This window comes from Prinia subflava, chromosome 2, assembly GCF_021018805.1.
Source record: "Prinia subflava isolate CZ2003 ecotype Zambia chromosome 2, Cam_Psub_1.2, whole genome shotgun sequence".
Lineage (NCBI taxonomy): Eukaryota > Metazoa > Chordata > Aves > Passeriformes > Cisticolidae > Prinia > Prinia subflava.
Genome location: NC_086248.1, coordinates 58,715,839 through 58,740,464, shown reverse-complemented (window position 1 = coordinate 58,740,464; position 24,626 = coordinate 58,715,839). Strand labels below are relative to the sequence as shown.

The 24,626-nt window shown below is 35.8% G+C and overlaps 1 protein-coding gene across 13 annotated transcripts in view; it reads left to right on the top strand.

Annotated features, from left to right (window-relative positions):
• The window catches only part of SYNE1 (spectrin repeat containing nuclear envelope protein 1), a 294,687-nt gene that overhangs the window by 76,035 nt on the left and 194,026 nt on the right, over positions 1–24,626 (top strand). For all 13 annotated transcript variants that reach the window (XM_063390127.1, XM_063390128.1, XM_063390126.1 and 10 more), the window contains exons 10-24: positions 1,607–1,714; positions 2,462–2,599; positions 3,742–3,906; positions 6,931–7,043; positions 7,585–7,753; positions 11,282–11,378; positions 12,690–12,892; positions 16,492–16,656; positions 18,165–18,317; positions 18,695–18,838; positions 19,153–19,326; positions 20,394–20,552; positions 22,545–22,709; positions 23,271–23,405; positions 24,280–24,438. In XM_063390127.1, the coding sequence (XP_063246197.1) occupies positions 1,607–1,714; positions 2,462–2,599; positions 3,742–3,906; positions 6,931–7,043; positions 7,585–7,753; positions 11,282–11,378; positions 12,690–12,892; positions 16,492–16,656; positions 18,165–18,317; positions 18,695–18,838; positions 19,153–19,326; positions 20,394–20,552; positions 22,545–22,709; positions 23,271–23,405; positions 24,280–24,438 (2,247 nt within the window). The remainder of the gene's footprint in view (positions 1–1,606; positions 1,715–2,461; positions 2,600–3,741; positions 3,907–6,930; positions 7,044–7,584; positions 7,754–11,281; positions 11,379–12,689; positions 12,893–16,491; positions 16,657–18,164; positions 18,318–18,694; positions 18,839–19,152; positions 19,327–20,393; positions 20,553–22,544; positions 22,710–23,270; positions 23,406–24,279; positions 24,439–24,626) is intronic.

Sequence of the window (24,626 nt, the reverse complement as noted above, 5' to 3'; positions counted from 1 at the left end):
TATTAAATTATTTGAGAATTTGGAACAGCTAGGAGTTTTGGCATCTTGGGACACCACGTGTGTTCAGGGAAAGGCCAGTATTACAGGTAGCTGGAGGAGGGAGGTGTTTTATCTGCCCCATACTGTTTCTCAGGTGTTAGCCTGTGTGTGTCAGAAGACAGGAGCACAAGCTACACAGAAGTTTGTTCCAGCACAGCTGCTCTAACAGCATGTTCACCTCACTGCAACTACCTGGCTATCAGGATAACTGTGATAATTGCAAATCTGTTGTGCAAATTATGTTCAACAAACTACCACTGCTCTGAGTGGAGGCTCAGTAAAAGAATTAGTAGAAATACATTAAAGATTTCTTTCTTATCTGAGGATCCTATCCTTTCTGTGGCTGAAATAAAGCAGTAGCTTTATCTTTTAAAAATTATTAAGGAGAAGTTATATTTTACGTATTTTAGGCATCTTTCAAAGAAAGGAACCATAAATTGGCTTATTTCCCCTGTCAGGTTCATTTCTTAAAAGACAGTACTTTATTTCTCAAGTGCAGGTCATGACTACTCTTTTTTTATCCCATGGTCCAGTTTTTCTCTCACGTAATGCTTGAAGTGTGACTCATTTTAGGTGATTAGCTTATATGATGAGATGTTGCATTTGTTCACTGTAATAGACAAACTTCTTGTCTATCTCCTTCTGACAAATTTTACAGTAATAATGCTCCTTTGGTTTCAAAAAGTGGCTTCTGATTAACAGCCAATACGTGGTTCATTGTTTGGAAATCTGAGGTGGACACTTGTACCCTACTCTACCAGCCTGCTTACACAGTGCACAGAATACTTTCTATTTCCTGAAAACCTTCACTTATAACATGCTCACAGACCTGAGACTTTTTGTGAGTGTTTTTCTGTCCACTGCCAGGTCACTGAATTCTGCAGAGAACTTTGAAGCCTTACAAAGCTGCAGTGTTAAGACAGACTGAAGTGGTAAAATGTAAAATAAGTACGCTTTTCTTCAAAGCCATAAAATGGCATACAAGGGAAAGAAACTTAATCTACTTGGGTTTTCTTTTTTTCTTTTCATTTTACATGTTACAATAGTCTAAATAGTTTGCTAACTTCTGAACTTGGAGCTTGATGTCAAGGATTACCCTGAAGTCAGTCAGACAATAACTTTTCTTTTCAGCAATAGTAGACCAGCTAATGAAAAGGCGGTAAAAGATTAAAAAATCGTCTCCTGTTTCAGCTCAAGTAACTTTTACTGAAAATTGACTTTGCTAATCTGTTGAAGACTAAAATCAGTTTTTAAGATATCTTTAAAGAACTTTGTGTTAATTTAACATCAGATGAAAACTGCTAATAATATCTCTGACACTGCAATGTTCCCCTTTGTCATGAATTCACTCCTGTAAGACTCATGTCTAGTTGCTGACTTCTCTCATACTGAGAAAGTGCTTTTCAGTTAGACTAGTGAGAAGGTAAATGCTAAGAGAATTGGGCACATTTGCTTTCACAAGAACTAGATGACGTGCTATAGAGATGTTAAATTTTGGATTATATCTGACAAATCTACTAAAAGTCTGCAATGGTTTTTTTTAATGTGTGGTTGTACTGCATCATAGAAGGAAGACAGACTGGTGCTAAGAGACCTAAAAGTGTGGGCAGAACAATTTGAAAGAGACATAGCCCGAGCACAGGTGGCAGAAACAAGCTTACAAGAGAAATATCAGGTAAGCAGCAGAGAAATTATGTATGATAAAAAAATCTTGTCATTATTATGTGTAACAGGTACTACAGTATTTTGTGCAGTCTATATATATGAGAGTCACTCTTGTGTTGTTTAAAGAAATAAGGACACAAAGTGTCTTGCCTGTTATTAGTGGAGGAATTACAGTGTCAGCTCCAGCTTTGCTACGTGGGACAGAGCACAGATGGTTTGCCTAACACAGAGCCTTTCCCAGCAGTGTGAAGAAGGACTGTCCTAGTTAGAAGAGAGCATGTGTCAGTGCCATCCTTCCAGATCCTGCATGAGTTAGCTCAGATAGGAGATATGACTGAAAGCTGGACGAGGTGACAGGTGGAGAGGACAGGACTTAGTTTTATTTTCATCCGCTCTCTCAAAGGTTAAATCAAAAATACAAAACTTGGTCTAAATTTTCTCCTGAAACTTAATTCTTCTCTAAATGCAGCCACTGTCTCAAGTAGCATTAAATCCAGTTGCAATTTTATTTGATCAATTATTATCTCATTTCCTGTATGGTTCAGGCATCTGATGGCTGAGGGGAAATACAAAAGTCCTGTCTATATATAAATAAAAAGTATACAAGTAAATATAGAAGTTAAGTGCTATTCCTCTTTGGGAAGGATTAGGACTTGTATCAGTACAAAATTTCCATAGGTTATGGTACTCCATAAATGTTAAAGAATTTAATTCCTTCACTCCCTGCTGCAACTGATTTGATTTTCTCTTTGTGCAGTCATTTAAACATTTCAGAGTACAATATGAGGTAAAAAGGAAACAGTTTGAACTTGCAACGCAGTCAGTAAGGAAAGATGGTAAATTATCACTTGACCAAGCTGTGGTGAAGCAAGCGTGGGAGAGAGTTACTTCCAGGGTAAGTTGAAAATCATTGTGTTATATACTTTTTTTATCAAATGGAGGATGGCATTTAAAATCATTTAAACACCTGTTCGCTATTGATCTCATTAGGCATTAGGAACCTAAAAGTGGAACAAATTTCTGGCACTACTGAATTATTTTGCATTTGTTTTAAGAATATTTACTGCACTATCATCTTTAATATTGCTCGGAGATAGAATATGAACTTTAAGAATAAAGGACTATACTTTGAGATTTCCCTTAACCTGAAAGAGTGGTAAAAGTGCTCAGCCAAGTCCAAGATGTTGTTGATAGAAAAAAAAAGTGCACACAATGCCACTTCCAAACCCAATGTTCCTATGTAAATTGCCAGTTATTTGAGAAATTCTAATATAATGGTTTTTATTATGGCTAAAAAAAAAATCTGTGTAATACTGAATACTTTACCAATAAATGAGGTTTTTGACCTATTTGCAATAGTAATAAATTAACGTTAGTATTCATTATTGGAATTTTGCACAACTAAATGAAAAGTCCTGAGCAAATTATACAGTTTGACCCAAATTAAAAGTTATTAAAAATTATTACTAGTATATCTATACTGCATATATATATTTCTTTATGTCATGTATTTAACAGACGATCTGTTTAAAATTATTCTGGAATTTTCACATAATTTTCATGTTTTCATTTCCATAACTGGCATTGCCAGTAAGACACTGTGTTTAACTGCTATATTCTTCCCTCCACACTCCTTTGAGACTCATGTGAACTTTACATATAAAAAGTATGTTCAGAGTAGAGATGTCAAGATTTTATGCAGGAGCATGAATTAAATGACATTGGCAGAAGAAGATCTTGTATCCCTTACTATGCCTAATAACTGATGAAATTCCAGATATTTTGCTTCTCAGTTTTTCCAGTTTATTTGTGATCATTCTGTTACTCAATTACCATTCAGAAAGGGAAATACATAAATCAGCAAATTCTTATAGAGTTTTTTTTGCTTGTGAGAATGCTGTAATTTCCAAGTTCATGTGGAATAACACACCTAGATTTATGTCTCAATTATACTACAGTGTAAAGTATGATTTTTATCGATGTTCTTGTATTATTTAGCAATGGAGGAATTTCATTCCTTTTACTTTTATTTCCTAGATGCTTGATTGGCACATACACCTTGATAAATCCCTTCCTGCACCTTTGGGTACCATAGGGGCTTGGCTCTACAGGGCAGAGGCCGCCCTGAGGGAAGAAGTAACTATTCAGCAAGCTCATGAGGAAACAGCAAACACAATACACAGGAAGCTTGAACAGCATAAGGTAGATGGAGATGCATTCATTCTGTGCATTATTCTCCATTGGTTTCACAGCTTCAAATGTTCCATACTCTACAAAGATAAATATTTCTACTTTCTGTGGGTTGTGTTGTCCTGTTGGTGGCTAAAGCCTGATGTCTTGTCATAGTGACTTGAACTGTGATATCTGTGTATCTTATAAACAATATTCAGAATTGCTTTCAAATGTTATTGCTTCTTCTAGCTGAAGCATATCAGGTATTAATATTTTAATTTCTATGGTAAAATTCCATAGGGAGCTCATAATATGGTGCATTGTTCAATCAGTATGAACTAATTGGGTGAAACAGGAAAAAGGGAAAAAATGCACTAACTCTGCTGATAGTGCAGGTGACATTCGGGGGGGGGGGGGCGGGTGACAATGAAAATTAAGTGAATTTTGATAGTGTTGTGATGACAGATAACATGATAGCAATCTGTGATGGCAGATAGAGTTCTGTGGTTAACAGGAAACTTTTCCAGGTGAATTTCAGTAATTGTACCATTATTTCTTTGCTGAGTTCGAGTTCTCGTTTAAAACCAAAATGGTGAGGTTTTTTTTCTTTGGATTTGCAAAATATGTGTGAGAAAAATGTACTGGTGAAAAAATATGCTGGTGAGATGATAAAAGAAACTGAACCAGCAGATAAAAGGGAACAGATGGTGTAGAGAAAGGCAGTACTTGAGGATGTATTGTTTTATATTGTTTTTTTCTCCTCTGTCACTACTATTTTAAAACTTTTTTTTTGTAAATTTGTTAGTCTTTCGTGTTTTGGATATGGGTAGGGTTTTTTCATCAAAAAGCAAGGTTATATGATGAAAAGCTGAGAAGTTTCATAGTCATCTGATTACTTTTTATTAGAACAATTGTAGCCCTTCTAACATCAGTAGTAACTAATTAAATTTAAAAAAACCTCTATGTTAAAATTCATAAGGAAGATACAGATTTTTTCAGGGTTTTGTCTCTTGTAAAGCTAAATTTCATTAACTTTCTTGATAGCATCTAATGTTTCAGGATTCATAGGATTTGACATTTGTTTTTTTAAAAAAATTAACAAGTCAAACACTCTTTTGTTCTTAGAATGTGAACACTGTAGACCTCCTTTTGATACATTCATAAGAAGTACAAAGGAGTGTGCCCTAAACTGTTGTTTAATTGCATCAGAAATGCTGTGGTGAGGGATTTCCATGCCAACAAATAAACTTTGATTTAGGTTAATCTGTGCCAGGAGAGTTTTCCCATGGGAGTGGGATGGAAAAAGCTTCTAGAGAAGCATATATAATTATATCTGTTCCTGGAGTTCGTTTTGTTGCTCAGATTTGAATTAATGAATCCTAATGTGCTATTGGATAGTACCAGAAATGCATTAGTGTATTTTTTTTCATTCCTTGTTTCCTTCTGGTTTGTATGTTTCTTACGGGTTGGTTCAGATGACAACATGGCTTCCTTTTTATCTTCGTCTCATCTGGCAATAGGTTATTTTAGTGAACTTTATAGCTTATGGCCATTTTGAATTTAGTACAAAATGTAACCAGCTCATTTGGACAAACCTGATGCAATCAGGCAGGCATCTATGTTTATTTTAGTTGATATTGCTATCAAGATCCAGCAATCAAGGGCAATGTCTATGCTTGTTGAGGGTCATTTCCCAGAGCAGGATTTCCATTTATGAGAATGCTGCACATAAGTTTTCATGAGCTTCCTGTTGGTGTTGGATGAAACTACTGTGATTTGTTTTGACTCACCAGTGCATGTTAGGGGCTTCCCTTTTTATATGGCAAGGTCTCAAATGCAGCTGAGATACTTGTTCCAAATCTTTCCTCTATGTGAGACTGTGTCACTCACAGGAGTTTTCACTGTGGTAAAATGAGCACATCACCTCCATCTGAGAAAGCCTAGCTCATTTCTCTTCACAGCAAGGTGTTGGCTAAAGCAGAAAACAATGAAAACCCAGGCGGGTTGATGGGGACAGTGGGGCCATTTGGTGAGCTGAGCCAGAGAATTATCACTAATTCCTTCTGTGCAAACACCAGGTTTTGGCTGGGGAAGAGCCTTTCCTTGGCATGTAGGAATAAATACGTATGTAGGATCTGTACAGAAACCTGCATTTTGTTCCCTGAGGTGAGAGAGGGGGGAACCTTTGTACGATCCTCTTTGCTAGCAGGCTTCTGAGCACCCTGTGCTAGCAGCTGTCTGTCTGCAGTAGAAAACCCCCACTATTCTGTGCTCTCGCAGCCTCTCCCTGGGGACTTGACGTGCTAGTGCTAACAGTATCTCTTCAAAGACTGCTGCCAGTCATTCATTTCAATATGTAATCTCCAGGAAGCCGTTTGAAGCGGTGTTGCTTAGTTACAGTAGAAGTGTGCTGTGCTGTAGGGGAGCCGCTGGTACCGTTCAGATCGCAGGAATACGGGTCGGGTACCACATTCCGCGGTCGTTCCTGCGGTACTGAGACAGCGATCCTCAAGTCTTTTCATGGTGAGAGAGTGAAAAGTTTACTAAATATGGAATATGTACTTAGAGAAGGAACTATAGATCTTCTGCCTATATATAGTAGAGTAGATTAGTTGCTTAAAATTTCAGTCTATACTTAGCAAAGGTTAGTATCTGTTATAAAGATTTAAAGAATAAATTTAGCAGGATTATGTTTTTGGGATATTAGCATATTGGCTGACTGCATTTCAGAGATTATGGAATACAGTTAAAGGTTTTTGTTTTGTTAAACCTTTTGCAGTGTATCCTGTTTTAAAATCTTCCATAATCGTTTGACATAGCTGCTACAGAGCTTCACATAAGGGGGTTCCCTGTGTAAATGTTTGAGTTGATGTAAATGCTTATGTGGTATTGCATGGAAATGTGAGAACATGATCAAATAGTTAACTACATTGAGTCATCGGAGCCGGCTTAAAATTGTGCTTATTAGTTAGATAGCCTACTGTGAGCCTTTTCTCTCCCTCCCCTCCCTCCCTCCACTCTTCTCAAAATCTCTCTTTCTTAAAATCCAATCAGGATCTGCTGAAAAACATAGATGGTCACAAAAAGGCATTCCATGAGATCCACAGGACCAGGTCTGTTAATGGCGTGCCTGTTCCACATGACCAGTTAGAGGATATGGCAGACAGGTAAGGCTTTCAATCTGAAATAAAAAGCTTCTGTGCATGAAGGGAAGCCTGTTTGCTTTTTTATCTGTTCAGGCAGAGATCACTGTCTAGGTACATTCTCAGTGGCAAACTGAGATAGATGGAAAAACCTCCTAGAATATACATAAAAATATACTGAAAAACCTGATGCTTTGAGATTGATGAGAATCAAAATAAGCAATAGATTCTGGATGGGAATACTTTTTTTTTACATTGATCCTGTTATTACTTGTTCCTGGAAGAAATGTTATATAACAGCTAGTATGCATGTGAAAAAAATGAAAAATGACTTTGCAAAACTTAGCAACAGAAGTGAACTGATGTTTTCTGTTATTAAAAAAAAATGTAATTAATTTATTGTTCCAGAGCAGTCATCAGAATATCATTACACATAATTAAATGTTTGCAGACTCTGAATGAGGTGAAAGAGTAGAAAAAATATCCAGTCTGTAAATAAAGCTTTCATTCTCTCCTGCAAAAATGAATATTGCTATATTTTACTATACTGTGATTCATTTTATAGGTTTAATTTTGTTGTCTCTTCATCTGAGCTCCATCTGTTGAAGATGGAGTTTCTGGAACTGAAGTACCGTCTGCTGTCACTCTTAGTCTTTGCAGAATCAAAGTTAAAATCCTGGATTATCAAATACGGAAGGCGAGAATCCGTGGAACTGCTTCTTCAAAATTATGTTGTAAGTTGGGGTTGTCTTGTTTTTGTAACTGTTTTTGAAATACTAATTTTTAAGTTTGCTACAATTGTATAAAAGAACAGAAACAGATATCAGATTTGTCAGTCATCAGCTTCATGACTGCATTCCTATGGAATATATCTTCAGAGGTGAATCTGTCTTCTCCATGGAGGAACTATAGTCAAAAGGTTAAAAGTCAAAATTATTGTCTTCTCATACTTTTTTAGAAAGATAAATGACATTCCAGCTGTTGTCCAGTGATTAATTTAGCAAGCATGTCTGGAGGTTCCAAAACCTAGATTTTTGCTTACTTTGTATAGCAGTTCCAAATAAGTTAATTTCATTTTCTTTTGCACCTGCATGGAAGCACTTTATAGTGGCTATACACAGTTTAAGTGATAAAGACAGAGGAGGTTTTTGGCATGCAGTCCCATACAGTACTTTTTACAGTCTTCCAAAAGATTAATAAAAAAGAATGTTATTTTACCTCCATATACTTGTTCAATATACTATACCTATAGGGGAGTCATTTTCTTCTTTCAAAGAATGATTTTTCTTTTCCTACTCAGCATATTAAACCCTTTTCTTTATTTCCATTCTGGAAAGAGTTTGCTCCAGCTCTGCATCAGCCATATGCCATGTTAAGGAACAGAAACTATTGACTTACAAGTGTTCATTGATAAATTCTTCTTCAGTGTTGCGCTGCTGTATCCTTTTAAATTCACACGTGCAGTGCCAAGTGTAGGTAGGATGATAGTACTGCTGCACTTCTACATTAGAGCATGAAGGATTCTTTCAAAAGCAGGGCTGCTCTAAATATTTATTCCCTTCTATCTAATCCATATGGGGAAAATGGCATGCAAAAATAAAGTTCTGAAAAGAACTAATACAGTTACAGAACCATTCAGAGCCAGGTCAATGTGCAGAGAAAATTATTGGTGTCCCTACTTCTTTGAAAAGAAGATTTCAAACTCAGTGAAATTTGGGTGAAATTCTCGCTCTTCAAAGTGAGAATTTCTGTATTTAAACTTCAGCAGTTAGGAACACACAAAAATTCAGGAGTCAGTTAACCTTCTTTTTTAGACAAGCTTTCTAAAATTAGATAATTATTTGAATTAACTTAGTTTGCTGGAGTGATGTGCAATAACTAGGAGTGTAGTCCATATTTTTACTCTCTAAGACTGTGAAAAAAAACCTACCAAAAGATGACAAGGGATATAATAAAAAGTGGCTGGCTTGAATTTTTGGGGGGTTTTGATGAGTTTCTTATTTTTTTCCTTTAAAATGAACATGAAGTTGTTAGCTTGTATATTAATTTGCAAGTGCCTCAGTTGTTCTTGTAATTCAGACCACTGATGCTGAGGTGATCTTTAGGGAAGGAAGATGCTTCCTTGCGTTATTTTTCAAACTGTATAACATCAAAATGAGGAAATCAGGACTGGAGGACAGATCTCATTTTCATTCTTGATGGCCTTGACTTCTGGCTCCTTCAAGGTGTGATGGAAAGAGAATTTATTTGCTTTGACTTACCTGGGACCCGTTTTCCAGGACTGAGAGATGAGTGTTCCTCTTCCAGTATATTAGGAGTCTTACGTAGGAAAGCTGCAGTCAGTACCTTATAGTCAGAGTGACTATATTAGCAGGAGATAAAAATGTAAGTCTGTTTGTCTGGCAAAGCAGACTGGGGAATGTCAGCATTCTAGGAACATGCGTAATTGGGGTCTGGATAGAACATATGCCTGGAAAATATTTATGTACCGCAGCTTAAAAATAAAAGTGGTAGTTTTTACTTAAACTTATCGTCTTTTCAGCCCTCTGTCATACACCAGAAGTAAAGGTCAGCACAGATTGTACACCATCAACCTGAATAATATGCTGTACCATATTCCACTGTAATGGAGATACTAGGTACAAATGTCCATGGATTTGAACCCATGGAAATGTGTTTTAGCACTGCTGTGTTAGCACTTTTTTAGCATCATATGCTATACTGGTTTGGGAAAGCTGCTTATTTTCTTCAAGGAGTCTTGTCAGATGGTAGACAACGTTAATCAGTAAAATGTCTTTATTTAATTTTTGAAAACATTTCAGAGAGCTCTTGGTATCTATGTTATGTAAATCTTTTTTGGTCTTTCATGTGAAGTCTTGGAGGTTTTGGTTCAGGTTAAAATGTCCACATAGGTTTGGCAAAACTGAAAGTCATGAATCTGTCACATAATTCATGATACAGCCTGTAGGTCTTCATACATGGCAGATGATGTTTTAACAGGAGAACAGAGAAAAATTCTAATTGTTCTTGACTTCTAGTTTCCTTGGTTATAAACACAGTTCTAAATTACATACTAGATAACTGTTGTAACCTGACATAGCAACTGTCAAAGGTTTTAAATAGAAAGGTTTTAGATATGTACTGACAGAATTATTTTTAAGTGCTTTTCTCATGTTATATAATATGGGTTGATGAACACACAAGATCTGATTCTCCCGTTCAAAATACATTGGACTTCATTTGAAACCTGGTTTAATCAAAATCACACTCATCTGATTTTCTCTATTCTAACATTCATAGGCTTGTAAAGACATATGTGGGGTGTGCATTCCCTAATTTTGTAATTTGCAGCTGAGGAGGGATGAGATGTAGCATAAATTACAGAACCATTCCAAACTCTACCTTTCTCTTCCTGTTTTAACACTGGTAATGCAGGATATAATGTGCTTGCATAATGTAGAGCTATAATTCTGTATTGCACTCAAATGAAATAACATTTCTGAAAGACATGTTAAAAAAAGGTCAGTTTCATTTGCCATAAGGGATAAAGAGGCATAAATGTCAGAGGCATAACTTTTTTACCAAAATATTTCTGGATAATTTATTCATCGCACTGTAGCACATCCCAGAGCTAAACCATCACTCACAAAGGAACAGCACTGTGTCACACTTTGGAAAAACAGCATCTCTTTGTGCAGTGTTTCTATGATCTTACTTTTTTGCCAGTTGCAAAGGAGATAAAATTTGAAGAATATTATAAAATTTGAAGAATATTTCATCTATTAAAGTGTAACCTGTCTTTCTGCAAAGGCTTATTTCAGGAACAATTGGATTTGATTTTTGTGGTGACATATATGAAGGAAATTTTCTCTTTTATTAAGATTATTCCACTTAGATTTGAGTGTGAAACGATTTTCATTAAGTAACTTGTTACTTATTCAGTTTCTGAACATTCTCAGTATCATATGCTAATGATTTCCAGCAAGACAGCAAATGAGAAAACTTCAAATTACCATTCCATATGGAAATTAAATAAATCTGTATTTTTAATTATATGCTCTGTTGTACCATTAAATTGAAAAGGTGAAATTTATATGCTATTTTATAATTATGGTATTGAAAATATTATTTTATAGTGATGAAAAGATGGATGGAAGAATAATGAAGTTACATGTCATAAGTATCCTGATGTAATTTCATAGAATTTATTGCTAATCCTAACACCCGTCTTTATTTTCTCTGTTAATTTTTTTTCTTTTCAGTCTGTTATTGAAAATAGCAAGTTCTTTGAGCAGTATGAAGTTACCTACCAGATCTTGAAACGAGCAGCTGAAATGTATGCCAAAGCAAATGGCTCAGGTCTGTATTTTTTTGTCATGAGCACATAGGCACCTGGTCCAGAGCAGCCTGCTGCTTCTGAATCTCCAGAGGAGAGGAGGGTGGTCATATTCAGACTTCCTCCTGGGAAAAGCCCATCGTCCAATTTGGGGTAAAAAATTGTGACAGAAACCAAATCAGGAGCAGAGAAAATCCTGTTCTAGTGCCTGGAAATGCTCCCTTGCTTGGCTTAATTTAAAAGAAAAGGTCAGCTGGGAGTTGGTCCCAGTATTACAGTTGCAAAATCATCCCTTGGTTTATTAGAGGTTTTTCATTAACTTTGAAAACCTGGAAGAGGAACTCAAATGGTAGTTTCAGTATGGATATACATGAGAAAAAATGTGTAGCTGATTCAACAGCTGCCTCCTGTCATTCTTGAATACTGCTGAGTTCAGTGAGAATTTGAGGGCAATATTTGACCTAGATAACTACAGACATGAGATCACTTTAATCTGCAGCACAATAATGTCTGTGGAGGATTGTTTCAGCTGCTGCTAAAGCGGGGAGAGAATGGATACCTTTATTTGTTGTGAAATTTAAATTGATAGTGACACTCAAATTTTACAAAAGTAAACATTTTTTCAAGGTATTCTTACAAAGAACAGAAGTCACAAATTTATTCAATGCTATTAATAAAATCCAGTAACAAATTCTTTTGTAAAGAACAAGTACTAAAATATATGAATTCAGCAATAACAGTTCAAATTAGCTAAAAACTCTATAAAGCAAGTATGTTTTGCATATTTTATGAAGTCTCAGCATTTGCTTTGCCTTTATTCTTCTCTCTGTGTTTTTTTCTCTGGAATGAGGACACATTTGTTCCTTTCTTGACATGTGGAAAATGCTAAAAGTTAAATGGCAAAAATCAGCAGCAGTGTGGTTTCAAAATCAATGGCAGGAAGATTGGAATTTCATTTCATACTTTTTGACATAGACATAATATGTGTTTTTTATATTATACAACTCTCATTTTCTGCTTTTATTAAGTCAAGCCTGTCTCTTGATTTCTTTTATTGCAGGTTTGAAATGAACACCACACACAGTATGAAGTGTGACTATTTTAATTTAGCATTCATTTTTTGTACTTTCCTAAGTCTTTAATTCACACATTTAATTTCTCAGTCATGATCTTGTTCTAAAATTGGGCTGTGAACTGAACATTCGTATATACAGCCTACTGAAGTAGAAGTTACAGTAAAGTATAATTCACTGATGAGAATGAATAAGCATCGTGTCAAGTTAATCTGTACAGAAGTAATAGTGAAAATAATCAGTGTCTTTCCTGTGTCTTAGTGGAAGAAGTTGAGAATGTGATGAAATTCATGAGTGATACCACAGCTCAGTGGAGGAACCTCTCAGTAGAGGTGAGAAGTGTAAGAAGCATGCTGGAAGAAGTAATTGCTAATTGGGACAGATACAGCAGCACTGTGGCAGGTCTACAAGCTTGGCTTGAAGATGCTGAAAAAATGCTGAATCAGCCTGAACATTCCAAAAAGGTATGCACTAGTAGCATATGCACATGGCTGTTTTGTAAATGGTGAAACTTCGGATTTTTTTTGCATTTGCTCAGGTTTTGCTCAGACTTTGACCTCCTGTCTTCATTGATCATATGAGGTTCAGTGTTTGCTTGTCTAGCACCTAGAGGCAAATACACATATGCGCAATATGTGGAGAAAGCTTCGTGTGTGGTACCATGGCAAGAGGCATCTTTGACATGAATATAGGGCAGCAGTATTGCTCAGAGATAGCAAAGTTGCATGATTCACTCAAAGGCAAATACTGCTCTTAGCACCAAAGTGAGTAATCATGGATTACTACCTATAAAGACACTTCCACTCATTTTTGTAGATGACAGATTTCAGTACTCATTACCTTCAAAGAGCAGCATTATTAGTATGTGTTGTTGTATTTGACAGTTAATTAATTAATCCATTCCCCTGGCATTTCAGAAATCTTTTAGACAATTGATTGTGGGGATCTGCTGTTATAAAGATAATTCTTCTGTATTTCTTTTTGTGTTGTAATGTTAGAGTACTGAAGCACTAAGATTTAATTAAGTTTGTAAACCTTCAATAACAACCTGGATTGACTTGAATAGTCCTGCATTTAATAGGTGCTGAATTTGCACCTGATCCCAATGCAGCAGCTGTGTACCTCTTAAAACTAAAGCAGAGTTCTCATGGGTTGTAAGACAGCAAACTGATATCAGGTCAGGAATGAGAATTTCATGTTACATGAAAAAACAGTATATTTTGTTTTAAAGTTTGTTAGTTCAAACTGATATAAATGAATGAAATACACTTGTTAAATAAAAATAAACCTGTGAAAAAAACCCAATTTGGCATGATATAGAATTCACAATTATTACTGGGCAGGAAAAATGACTTCTGCTGATCAGGGTGATCTTAGATACTGGTGTATGCTTGATGTAAGTAACTGGACAATGATTAAAATTAAAAATTCTTAAATCTATGTATATGAATAAAATCAAAACATTGCTTCTCTGTTTAGATGTATAACTTTATCTTCAAAGATTTTCAAAGCAGAAGTTTGAATATAGCCATACAGTATATACTTGCCTTTGATTTCTAAACATAAATGCAAGAAGGAATTCTTTTCATTCTGATATGTGATTTCAAAAATTTCAAGAAATCTTACTGAAAACCTTAGACATGAACCTTTATTCATCCCAATATTTTCTTAAAAATACATTGGCTCAAACCTTTTAAAGGTTACTGAGTGGTAGCATAATCTGCCTGTAGACTGAGATACATATTTTTAAAGTTACTTCTACTTTTAATGTTGAATTTAGCTCTCCACAACAATAATGTTCACTTAGATAGTTTCAAGAATAGCTCTGATTTAGAAGTTTTAATATTTGGTTATTAAAACGAAAATCAATTATTATGGTAGTTTGTAAAATTAATAGTCTTACAGCCGTGAAGAAGAACCATCTGGAATACCAGGTGAAAGATGATAACTATTGTTTGGAATAAGGCGTAAAACATTTTTAACATTTAAGAATTTTTTTTTCTGTAAACCCACAAAAATATCAGTAAAATGCTACAAATTTGCTCATGTGCAAACCTTACCTGTATTACTTAGAGCCTCTATATTCTATCCTAGGCCAAGACAACAGTAGCCTTTCATCCTGCTGTCATGCCTTCTTTCCATTATCTCAGTATCATTTCCAGACCAGTATGCACAACTGTTTGATTTGCAAAAGAAAGCATCCCGTTGGCTTCCCATTGGCTTCAGTTTTCAAAAACCTTATAGTGAACCTGTAGCACTGAAGATCTTGCAAAAAAAAAAAACAAAACAAAACAGTATGTGCTTGGATTTTTTGAACTGTTCCTTCTACAACTCTTTTGTTTACTCCCAGTACCTCTTAAGCACTTTGCATAATAATTTCAGCCTAACTGCACCCTCCCATTCTTTTCTCACTCAGCAGTATCCAAAAGGGTTTAGAGAGCTTCTAGATCTCATGTGGTGATATCCTTAAAAAGAAATGCATTTTTTTAATTGAGAATTAGGTACCTTCCCAGTACCTTCCAAACTTACGTAAAATTAGCACATCTGAGGTTGGCTTCTGAAATGGAGGGGGACTCCCTAGCCAGGTCTGCAGAAAGTAATTGTGGGAATAAAGGATGTGAGTAGTTCACTCCACGTGCTTTTTTCTACTTGACTTCTAGTGAGCCTGACCATTGGGAAGCTGAACAGTGCTGGATACAGTAAACTTAATTTCTTTTGGATGTGCTCATAAAGGTTAGCTTTTGTACAAAGCAAAGGGGTTGCTCCACTGCAAGTGGAGGAAGATTCAAACTGCAGATGCAGTTCACTGAGCTGATTGAATATATTCACTAATACCTCAGTACAGAATACTGTTAATATCAGCTTTAGGAATTGAAACACTGTGTGTTGTTCATACTCTCTTCAGGATATTTGACCCATGTACAACCACATGACTTTTTCTTTACAGTTGCATCTGAACATTTTTTTATACGTGGATGAGTTCTGACAACTACAGTGTCAGAATTGTAGCTCTGAAACTTGGGATGTCTGAAAGTGTGGTTGGATAGGAAATTTTCTCATGTACCATTGAGCAAAGGATTGTATGGTTCTGTCACATGAAAGGTGAATGGTTTTGGAACTATAGGGTAGATTGATAGTCATAAACAAAACGGATCCCTGCCTCCTTCTAAATCCTGAGGATCAGGTAGCATGGTTCACCTTGAATCCTTCTGATTACTCCTTCTCCCCTGAAAGAAGGCACCCTCATGATCCAGTCTGTTTGGAACAGACTGTGCCATTCATTGAATTGTGCGTTGTTTGGGAGAAGGGCAGTGGGGGCAAGCCAAAACCATGACTGAGTCCTGTTTTGTTTACTGGTATAGGTGGAGATATAGAGCCCAGGGATACCTGCCTTAGGAACAACTGCCCATTGTCTGGAAGAGAGAAAAGGAATGGAGGGAATCGGTCTTCATCTTCCCTCCCAGTTTATGTGTGTGTACCTGCCTACAAGAGGCATTCCATCTGTTAGGCTCTCTCAGTGAGGGGGTCAAAATCACTGACACCCATCTCTTTCCCTTCTGTGCTCACCTGCTCTGAGATAGGAGGGAGCAGTGATAAAAAATCAGTCTTTGCAGGTCTTCTGAAAGGCCAGACCTTGGAAAACTGCATGTGGTTCACAGCAGGGGAAGGACCTCTCCACAGCCTGTGGTTGGGGTTACTATCAGCCCTGTGGCCTGGGGTTACTATCAGCCCACACTGGTTAAGGATAACACAGAAAATGCGTGAGCCCTGACAGCATTTTCAGTTATGGAGCTTTCTCTTAAGGTGAGGTTTCATTAGTTTAACTGGAGCCACTCACTAGAGTAAAATAAGCTGTAAGTAATCTGGCAGTAATTTTTAATTCCACAGGTTATATTCACAGACATTAAAATTCTAATATGGCATATTTGATGTGAATCACTTCAGAGGATAATTTTTTGAGTTTTTATCAAGTCATGAGCAGGTTATTAATTTTTAGTTCTGCAATTTAAGATACAGACTAATTGAAAAGGTTTTGGAACTGTGGTTTTATTTTCTTCTTCAGGAGTTCTTCCGGCACTTGCCTCATTGGATCCAGCAGCACACAGCCATGAATGATGCTGGAAATTTTCTAATTGAAACATGTGATGAGACCATTTCCAGAGATCTAAAACAGCAGCTTCTGTTGCTAAATGGAAGATGGAGAGAATTATTTATGCAAGTTAAGCAGGTAAGTGATTTTGCTCTTGTTACTTTTAAATATTTACTTTGTCATGTCCATGCAAACAAGACAGATTACCCTGTTAGAAGGACTATAGGACAACTTTCTAAAGTGCCTACCTGTTCATCAGTGTTTAAATTAGCAATGACTCCCTGACAGTAATTTATTGTATTGGGGCTCTTCCTTTATTTACCTTTTTGGTTATACAGCTATTTCGGGGTGACTGAGTGGACATTTTCAACAAGTATAAGCTGTAGTTTCTCATCATAGTCATCTGTCTTGATACAGTGAATGTTATTTATACATAACTTTTACTGTTCTACAAAGAAAATGACAGGTTTTCAGTACCCATTGTTACTGCAAAAGCTCTGTAAAGCTAAACAGTGAAAATGGTGAAACATTTTCACTACTTGTTGATGAAAGCTCCTTCCAATTACTATGCTGAAACTATAAGCAGGGACAATAATTAATTTAATTAACTAAATTTTTTCCCTATTTTGGTCAGCCTTTACTTCTATCTTGCCTACCAACAGGCTCTGATAGTAAATGAATAAATCTACCCTTTACCTCATGTAAGAGATTCAGCTGATACAAAAATAATTGGTTTTTTCTATATTTGCTCTTTAAAAATCAATGAGAAGATGTGATCTTAATTACATAGAACTATTTCACACCTCATAAGCATGTAAGAAAATACCTTTGTTCTTGTCAATATATATCTATCAATATTGTCCCCTTTCAGTGATTTTAAATAGCAGTTGCCTGTTTGAAGGTACTGAATCTGTTTTCTTTACTGACATTATTATCTCCTGTGCAGTCAAGTTAAAAGGAAAAGCGAAAAATGATTGTCTCTCTTTTATTGTAACTTTTCCAGACTGTTGACAAGAATGTTCTCAAGCTTTACTTGCTGATGCTATTTAGGGTGATTCACTGATGTAAATGTCTCTTCCCCTATTTATGCAGCTTCTTTCATATGTTGGCTGTGTGGGTTTTTTTCTCACAGGCTTTTTCACCATTTCTGTCACACAGCTCTTTCTACTTTCTAAGGCATGTATTTCCCCTTCCCCCGGCCAGCATTCCTTTATTAAGATTTCCCTTATCCTTTAGCTTTTCTAGGCTTTTCATACTCTATTCTCTTTGCTGAATTTTCAAAATTGATCATGCAGGTAGTGATAAATTAACTGAACTGTTGATTCTAGGGTAGAAACAAATGAGTCTGGCATTCCCCAGACCTTAAAAGAGGCTGACCTTCTGTATGCATGCTGTTCATTTTAGCATCATTACTATGGAAACTAATACAGATGATGAATTTGGATTATTTTCCATTATATTGTATTTAGTTGAATGCAATTTTTCCAGCAAACAATTGCACTGAGAACAAGCAAGTTCTATTAAATCATTACTTAATTGGTAGGTATCTAATTTGGGTTGGAGTTTTTTTGTGGGGTTTTTTTTTGTGTTGTTTTGTTTTGTTTGGGGTTTTTATTTTTTTTTTTCTTTTACTTTCTCTTTTTCAGTATGCTCGAGCAGATGAACTGGACAAAATGAGGAAGGAGTATGTGGATGGTGTGGCCCATTTGACAGCTTTTATTGATGGAAGCAATAAGAAATTTTCAACCCCTGTAGAAGTGTCCTTTCATGATGTCAAAATGTTTGTGCAAGATTTAGAAGTAAGTGTCTTCCTTTAATTTCTTTCTTCCTCCTTCAAAAGAAACTTGCAGCTATTTAATTCTGATAGCATGAAATTATTTTAGTATTAGATATTTCAGCTATATCTAAAATATATATAATTGTATTCTACTAGTGACATTTTTAGAGCAAATTTCCAAAACACTGTCTCAGTAGATATTTATTTGTAGTTTCAAATCATGTTCAGGTGAACTGACTAACTGGTTCTATTTTCATGCATTTGAAATATGATCGAGTGTTCACTGACATCAGGGATGAAAATAGTTTATAATTAGGATATATGCAGTTGATCAGTCTTTTATCTCACATGAATGTATGAATACTGCTGTTGAAATGTGTTTTGAAACACTTGTTTCAGAATATTAAGCAGAAATTGCCTGCGATGGAAGCTCAGTACAAGGCGGTTACAAGGACGGTGCAACTTGTTACAAAAGAAGTTTCCCAAGAGGAAGCGAATGAAATGCTTGGAACTTCCACACGGCTCAAAGAGCAACTGGGCAAGGTTGCAGAATGCTTTTTTTACTGCATGTTGTACACTGCTGAACTGATAAATAGTGGGGTCCTGTGCATAAATTCTCACATACATGCATTTGAACAAGTATATAGTAGTAACAATAGATTGATTCAGGGTGGAGAAAGTGTTACTTCTTTTAAATACTAAGACTACCATCTTAAATTTAATAATCTTTCTATTAAGAAGTAATACTACTCTATCTTAAAAAAGAGTAGGTAACAACTATATAAACCTACATGCAGAAAAATTGCTATTGGTTGAATTTTACAACTGTTTCAATAATTGTTTTTCTTGACCAAAAGGTTAAGGAGTATTCCAGTGCCCTGGTGTATGAGTGCCAACGTCTGCTGTCTCCACTGGAAGAACTGGAGAAACAAATCACACATTTTTATGAATCTCTTGAAAAAGTAAATGAAATAATTTCTATCCTGGATCCTGAAGCACAGCCAACAACTGTTCTTAAACAAAAAGCCCAAGTAAGTTTCAAAAACATCTTACAAAGGTTTGCTGCCTCTGAATATTTACAGTTATCTTTCTAGGAATTTGAATTGCAACTCTGTAAGCTGAGCAGATATTTCTTCATATTCAGGCAACAGATGTAGCCTTATCCTAAAGTCACCTAGGCATAATACAAAAAGATTGAAACTTGTGTTCCTATCTAGTGTTCTTGGTTTAAATCCAAGAAGTAAATATAAGACATTTTTTATTTTTTTAAACTTCTGGAAATTTGACTAAAGTACAAGAAATACATTGGATTTTTTATTAAGCAGATGAAAAAGCATGATCAGAAAGTTCTCTAGGTTTCCCTGGACAATTATGAAAGTTTGTTAGAGGCTTGGAAAAGTGCTTTCTTTGAAATTAATTGCAGTAATATTAATTTTTCTCCATGGCTAATAAGCATTTTTCTCTGGAGGAATTCAGAGCTAGTAAGAACTCTCTTGGAAAGTTAAATGAAAATAGGATTTTTAAAACCTTTTTTCAGCATGTAATATTTCATGCATGTTTTCTTTTTCTCTTTTTTTTTTTTTTTTTTTTTTTTTTTTTTTTTTTTTTTTTTTTGTTAGTGTATTTCTCATGACTGAATGTGATTTATAATAAAATCTGAATTCCAAAAGCTGATATGAAGGATTAATTTGTTGAAAGGCAAGGAAGGTTAAGATTTCAACCTGCTACTGAGAGCTGTCATTCCTATGTCACTGTTGGTTACTTACAGTTATACAATAAATACAGAAATACCATGAAATTCAATTACAGAACAATGTATTGACTTACAATCTCTACAGCAGCCCAAAGGGCTTGGGTACATGCCTGTATATTGTTTTATGAATAGTTAGAGATATATTTGTGTACAATACTTCACATTCAAGGAGAAAGTTGTGTCATCTGTGTTATTCCATGTAAAACCTTGTGTAGTCTGTTTGCCATGGTCCTTTGACTTCATCCCTTTTTCCCTTACAGTCAAAAATCATCTTCCTGTTATATCGCCAAACCTTTTTGCTCTTTGCTCCTGGCCAGGGTGGATATATGTTGTTTTTTCTTTCAGGATTTGGTAGCTTATCAAGAAAACTGCAAGAAAGATGTGTCCCTAATTGAGAGAAATAGTCAGAGTATCCTTCAGTGTATGGCTTCAACTGAAGTGTTAAAGCATTTCCACCAGTCAACATTTCAGAAGAAAATTACACAAGTTCAGCTTACTTTTCAGGTAAAAATGCCATACCTTGGAGCATGTTTCTGAAAATCTTTTCATATGCAGGTGATCCATCCTACTGTACCTACGTTTCATCACTCTGTAGCTACTATCTTGGGTGACTCTCCTCTCTGATGTCAAGTTATTAATTAAATATTTGTCTTTATCAGGTGATAAGGGATCAGGGTATTGACAGTCATGTTCTCCATGCACTTATTCAGAGCTGAGCCTGCCACAGAGGAACCTGGCATTTAACAGAACTTGAACATGCCTCAGGGTCCTTAGGGTGGAGGAACCTGAAATCCTGCTGTTAGGACTGCAGTGTTTGTTGTTTCTCCTGACTTAATTGTCTTGGCTAATCATTTGCTGCTATATTCCCACACATCCCCTTTAACACAAAGCATGGAAGATGGAAACTTTTGCACATGCCACTGTTGCTGGGCTTTGTATTTCCTCAGAAAATGCAGTGGACTGTGAATATAGAAAGCTGCAAATATATTGCATTTGATAATGCAAAGATGTGACCTTCAAACCATATTCCCCTGTAGCTGTTACCAGTTATTACTGCTATTTTCAGGGCTGTTCAGCCCCAGTATAGCCTCACTCTAAAGTGAAATTAGCCATTACATGTGGTGTGATTTTTTGGGGTTGTGAGATGAACTCAATGATCTTTATGTGTCCACTCAAACTGAGGATAGTCAGTGATTCTGTGACTCTAAGACAGAGTCAGATTTCCACATAATGGGTTCTATTACATTTACTTTCAGGTGATTTTTATCCAGTATGAAGCTATCCAGGCTGAATTTTAAACTGCAGAAAAACACCTATCAGTAAATAGCTCTGTCTGAGAGGTGAATTTCAAAATTTATATTATATTTTGTGGAGTATACCTAAAGATAAGTTGTAGTTGATTTATAATGTAGAAATAATTGTTTAAGTTTAGCTTATTGTAGCAAAAGCAGATTCACTTGTAACTTGGTGAATTTATGATGTTCAACATTAATTACTGTAATTCTATGAAACTGGACTGTGGTTTATCTCTTTTTGCGTTAGAAAACAAACCTATAAAATAGGATATAATCACACAAAGTGTGGCATACCTGGAGTTAAAATACTGGAAACTGGCAGTTTTTCATGTAAGGAATACATCCCTGTATGATTCTATTAATATGCAGATATTTTTTATCAGAAAACTTTAAAAAGATTTAGCAAGGTGCTTAAGTTGAAAACGACAGGCTTGATTAGGTGGCTGGGTAAACTCACTAAAATCCCTTACACTGAGATTTGTTATCGGTGAGGATGGTGAAGTGGATGTACAGTAAGCAGTGATGCAAGTACCTTGCAGCAGTTAAAGTGCTGAACTGTTCAGTTGTCCTGGTAAGTTTTCTTACTGCGTATGAAATTGGAACCACTGGATATTGCAGCGCACAGGGCTGGACTAAAAAGCAGACTAATGGAAGAGCTGTGACTAGGGTTGCAGAAGAAGGATTTCAGCAACTAAACCACAAAGTTTGGTATCTTCTTGGCAGCTTTGTGCTTGGTTACTTATTTGACGTGCTGGTGTGATAATCATACAGACCTCTTCCAGGTCAGAGGAACTGCAGCATGGAACTGGTTGGGTCCATGGGTCAAACCACCCTCGCTTTGAGTCATGTTAGGGGAGATACTTTCATGCTAGGAAGAGGGAAATGGCAAGCTTCTGATCGTACCAGGTGCTTTACATTTGAAAGCAGGCTTCAGGAAAGAAACTCACTAATCAAATGGCAGAGGCATTCTGAAAATGTCAGAAACATCTAATCTACTAATTTTTGTTTGAATGATGACATTATCACAAGCCTCAATATTAAAAATTGGGAAAACTGGATCATAAGAGGGAGAAGCATGGTGAAAAGCATGTATTTAAATGAGTGACACAAATTAAATGCATGTTTTGTAAGGTCATGGTAAAAGAGAGCAAATAAAACTCTGTGTGAAAGTGCCAGCTCATTTTCTTTGCTTGTGACTCAGAATATGGTCAGGAAAGCTGGTGAGTGGAGAAAAAACATAGAAGCAAATAGCCGTTTGATGAAGAAATTTGAGGAGTCTAGAGCAGAACTGGAGAAAGTAATACAGATTGCCAATTGTTGCTTAAAAGAAAAAGGAAATCCTGAAGAACTTCTCAGGAAACATAGCGTGAGTAAATTCTCTGACCTTCTTCATGGAAGCCTTTGAGTGCATGACGTAAAAGCCTACTTAATTCTAAAACTGATGTGGATTTCTTGCACATGTAGAAGTTATACAGATTAGATCAAACTAATGTTAATATTGAAAAACAGAAAGGAAAACAGTCAGCTGACTTACTCATGTAAGATTGGATGTAAAAAAACAGAAGGTGAAAAAAACTTATGGTGGGGTTTTGAGTAGAACCATTGAGAGTTAGAACACTATTTTGACAATCTCACATATCCACTGCTCTTTTTTTTAGATTAATATCTGTTTCTGTATTATAACTGTAACTTATATGGTTATAATGTATTGAAATATATCCTTATTAAAATACCACCTCAGTGTACTGGCTGAGAATAAATTAATTTGCTGGATTTAAAGTGGCTAGAAATAGTTATTTCCTTTATTTAGTTCTTCAATGGAAGAGAAGTAACTTTGAAACTTAGAGAGTGTATTAGGTAACTTTATGTTGGCATATTAATATTCAGCTTCATCTACTTACCTTCTCACTTTCTGCCTCCGCTTCAGGAATTTTTTAACCAGCTGGATCAGAGAGTCCTAAATGCCTTTCTGAAAGCGTGTGATGAACTTACTGACATCCTCCCGGAACAAGAGCAGCACAGCCTGCAGGAAGCTGTGAGGAAACTCCATAGGCAGTGGAAGGTTAGTGAATGGCATCTCTGGATATTGTCAATCTTAGCTTTGGAAAGTTTCTGTATGACTTAGATATTAAAAAAAAAAAAAAAAAAAAAAAAAAAAAAAAAAAAAAAAAAAAAAAAAAAAAAAAGAGAGAGAGAAAACAAAGTGATTTGTATTATTTGGCTTCTCAAACAGTTGGAAAGAAGGGGGGAAAATGTATTTTACAATATTAAATACCTCTCCACCTACAAATACCCTCTTGAAAATCCCTGTTAAGTATATTCAAGGAATGTGGGAAATTAATTATAAAACCTCATTTATCCCCTGCTACATACAGCCATAAATATATGTGTCTTGAGAACAGGTGCTAGCATTTTTTACTTTATGCTGATGTTGGATAATTATAGTTACTTTCCTGACCAAACAAACAAATTTGTAAGACATCAGGTCATCAGCCTAAATTGCATCTTTTGCCAAAGACTCTAACAACTGATCTAACTTTGCTCACCAGCTATGGAATTTTTTGCCCACTACAGCATATTGCTGGACAAAGTTGGAGGGATGGATGAGGGGTCTCACTAGCAGACAGGCAGAAACCTCTGGAAGCAGTTGTGAACACTATTTTATGCAGGAAATATTTGCTGTCTTGTCAAGAATTAAGATGTCTCTGTAACATGCCTTATTCACACGCATTCTGGTCACAACTTACGATGTTTTGATAAATCTAAGACATTGATAACAAAGTGAACATGGACAAATCCCTATATGTTCATGAATATATATGTTTTATTTTCTAGATCATCAGGTTCTAGACTATTTATCAGTAAAAAATTTGCACTGAAGTAGTGGGAGTCATGTTTTATCTCTGTGTTTCTTTATTGCCCCTGTGGGTGTGTAGGATCTTCAAACAGAAGCCCCATATCATTTGATCCACTTGAAAATTGAAGTACAGAAAAGCAAGTTCCTGGTGACAGTGGAGGAGTGCAAAGCTGAACTAGCTCGACAGAACAAGGTGTTATCAAGAGAAGGCAATGAAAGAATGATCAAGGAACACACGGTATGAGTTCCATGCCTCTATGGGGGCATTTACAGAAATCTATTTCAATGTCAAAAAGTTCTGACTAACTCTTCAGCCACCAAACTCTTTGAATTCAGCTTATGTCAGATTAATTCTTGAGGTCTTTAACAAAAAAAAAAAAATTAATTTAGTACATTATGAAGAATATATAGATATGCTTTGTGATT